Source organism: Glycine max, chromosome 18 (assembly GCF_000004515.6).
Source record: "Glycine max cultivar Williams 82 chromosome 18, Glycine_max_v4.0, whole genome shotgun sequence".
NCBI lineage: Eukaryota > Viridiplantae > Streptophyta > Magnoliopsida > Fabales > Fabaceae > Glycine > Glycine max.
In genome coordinates this window covers 7,527,191-7,530,037 of record NC_038254.2, presented here as the reverse complement: position 1 = coordinate 7,530,037, position 2,847 = coordinate 7,527,191, and the positions used below count along the sequence as shown (strand labels likewise).

Below are 2,847 nucleotides of genomic sequence, written 5' to 3'. Positions count from 1 at the left end.
ATAAATATTTACGTATGTAAACAGTGTTATTTCGTCTCTCTTCTTTATGGCCATTAAATGTTTTCACATGGTATCAGAGCTCTTTCATAAAGAGCTCTGCTGTGCACTCGTATTCACGTTTTTAGCTTCTCTTTTTCTTCACTTCACTCACCATGAACGAATTAACACCAAACACAGAAAGCTACCTATACCTTCATCCAAGCGAAAACCCAGTTGTAGCCCTTGTCTCGCCAGTTTTAGATTCAAGCAACTATCATTCATGGAGCAGGTCCATGGTAACAACATTAAGCGCCAAAAATAAAGTGGAGTTTATAAATGGAAATGCACCAGAACCCCTGAAAACCGATAGAACCTATGGTGTATGGAGCCGCTGCAACAACATGGTGGTATCGTGGATAATGCATTCAGTATCAGTTGCGATTAGGCAGAGCATTTTGTGGATGAACAAAGCTGAGGAAATATGGAATGATCTGAAATCCCGATACACGCAAGGAGATCTCTTGAGAATCTCTGATCTTCAACAAGAAGCTTCATCAATGAAACAAGGTACCCTCTCTGTCACAGAGTACTTCACAAAGCTCCGCATCATATGGGATGAAATTGAAAATTTCAGACCCGATCCCAGATGTTCTTGCACCATCAAATGTACTTGTTCAGTCCTCACTATCATTGCCCAACGAAAGTTAGAAGACCGAGCCATGCAATTTTTACGAGGATTGAACGAGCAATACAACAATGTACGATCTCACGTGTTGCTCATGGAACCCATGCCCACAATACCAAAGATTTTCTCCTATGTAGCTCAACAAGAACGTCAGCTATCAGGTAATAATTTTCTCCCAAACTTCAGTCTTGAATCAAAAGAAAACGCTTCAATCAATGTTGTCAAGATTACTTGCGAATTCTGTGGACGAATTGGCCATACCGAGAGCGTTTGTTACAAGAAATATGGTGTACCTTCAAGCTATGAAGGAAGAAGCAAAAGCTACAACACAAGAAACGGAAAAGCCTGTACTCATTGCGGGAAAATAGGACATACCATTGATGTATGTTTTAAGAAGCACAGATTTCCTCCGGGATACAAGTTTGGCAATAGCAAGGTGGTAGCAAATAATATTGTGGCAGTAGAAGGAAAAGCCACGAGTGACCAAATGCAACGCCATGAGTCTCATGATTTGGTTCGCTTTTCACCAGAGCAGGATCAAGCTTTGTTCGCTTTAATACAACGACCATCTTCAGGAAGCTCAGCCCCTACCCAATCCCAGGTTGCATCCATATCTTCATGTTCCACTAACACCTCACCAGGTACACTTCTCTCTTTCGAAACAGCAGATTCCATCTCCTGGATATTAGATTCAGGAGCCACTGACCACGTCTCCTCTTCCTTGGCCAATTTTCATTCGTATCATCAAGTCAATCCCATTATGGTTAAGCTACCAAACGGCCACCAAGTTCACGCTACCCACTCAGGAACAGTGCACCTTACCCCTTCTATTATCTTGAATAATGTTTTATACATACCCTCCTTTACCTTTAACCTAATAACCATATCCAAACTTGTCTCTACAACTAGTTATGAACTAATCTTTTCTTCTAATTCTTGTGTTTTGCAGGATACCAACACCAAAGCGAAGATTGGTACAGTTGAAGTGAGTCATGGCCTTTATCAGTTCATTTTAAAACCACCCAAGTCACGAACTATATGTTCCATCATTATTCATCCAAAATGTAATGTCACTCCTATAGACTTATGGCATCTTCGTATGGGTCATCCCTCTTTAGAAAGACTGCAAGTTATGCATTCTTACTATCCCTCTTTGCATAATAATAAGAATTTTGTATGCACTACATGTCACTATGCAAAGCATAAACGATCATCCTTTTCTTCAAGCACTTCACGTGCATTAAAATTTTTTTATCTCATACATGTAGATATATGGGGACCATGTTCAAAAGTTTCTATGCATGGGCATCGCTATTTTTTAACTATTGTGGATGATCACTCTCGCTTTGCATGGATATACTTAATGCAAACAAAAGCTGAGGCTCGAAAGATCATTATTAATTTTGTTACATATGTTAAAACGCAATTTAATAAAAACATAAAAACCATACGTAGTGATAATGGTGCCGAATTTCTTATAAATGATTTTTATGCTCAAAAGGGAATCATACATCAAACAACTTGTGTGGAGACGCCTGAGCAAAACAGAATTGTTGAACGTAAGCACCAACACCTCTTGAATGTTACACGATCTCTCTTATTTCAAGCAAATCTTCCCCTCAATTTTTGGTGTTTTGCATTACCTCATGCAGCATATTTGATCAATTGCATTCCTACTCCCTTCTTGAATAACAAATCTCCCTACGAGCAGTTATATGCACGTCCTTGTGATATCTCGAACCTTCGAGTCTATGGTTGCCTGTGTTACATGAGTACTCTCAAATCCCACAGACAAAAGCTTGACCCTCGTGCCCACCCATGCATCTTCATTGGTTTCAAACCACACACCAAAGGGTATCTCGTCTATAACCTTCATTCCCATAACATCACCACATCCCGTAATATTGTCTTCTATGAAGACCATTTTCCCTAATAACCAATCTCTACCCATTCTTCATACTTCTATATCATCACTTCCTTTCTCCAGCAACCCCGAAAACTTTGATTCTCCCATTCCACCCAGTGACAATTGATGAGAATCCTGAAATTGGCCAAATAAAGGCTAAAGGCCCGAGTGGAGAAGGGCGAAGGCCCAAGTGGAGAAGGATAAAGCCCCCGAGTGGAGAAGGATGAAGGCCCAAGTGGAGAAGGATGAAGGCCCAGAGGCAGAGACACTATCAAGA

At 40.4% G+C, this 2,847-nt stretch overlaps 1 protein-coding gene across 1 annotated transcript; it reads left to right on the top strand.

Annotated features, from left to right (window-relative positions):
- Positions 1-272: 272 nt before the first annotated feature.
- Positions 273-2,325, top strand: LOC102663081 (uncharacterized). Its single transcript, XM_006603086.1, has 3 exons — positions 273-1,475; positions 1,614-1,649; positions 2,317-2,325. Exons 1-3 carry the CDS (start codon positions 273-275, stop codon positions 2,323-2,325), a joined length of 1,248 nt encoding a protein of 415 aa, XP_006603149.1.
- The last annotated feature ends 522 nt before the right edge of the window (positions 2,326-2,847 follow it).

Coding starts and splice junctions, on each gene's coding strand:
- LOC102663081 (XM_006603086.1), top strand. CDS start 273: ATGGTAACAACATTAAGCGCCAAAAATAAAGTGGAGTTTATAAATGGA. Junction 1,476..1,613: donor ACGCTACCCACTCAGGAACA/GTGCACCTTACC, acceptor TGTGTTTTGCAG/GATACCAACACCAAAGCGAA.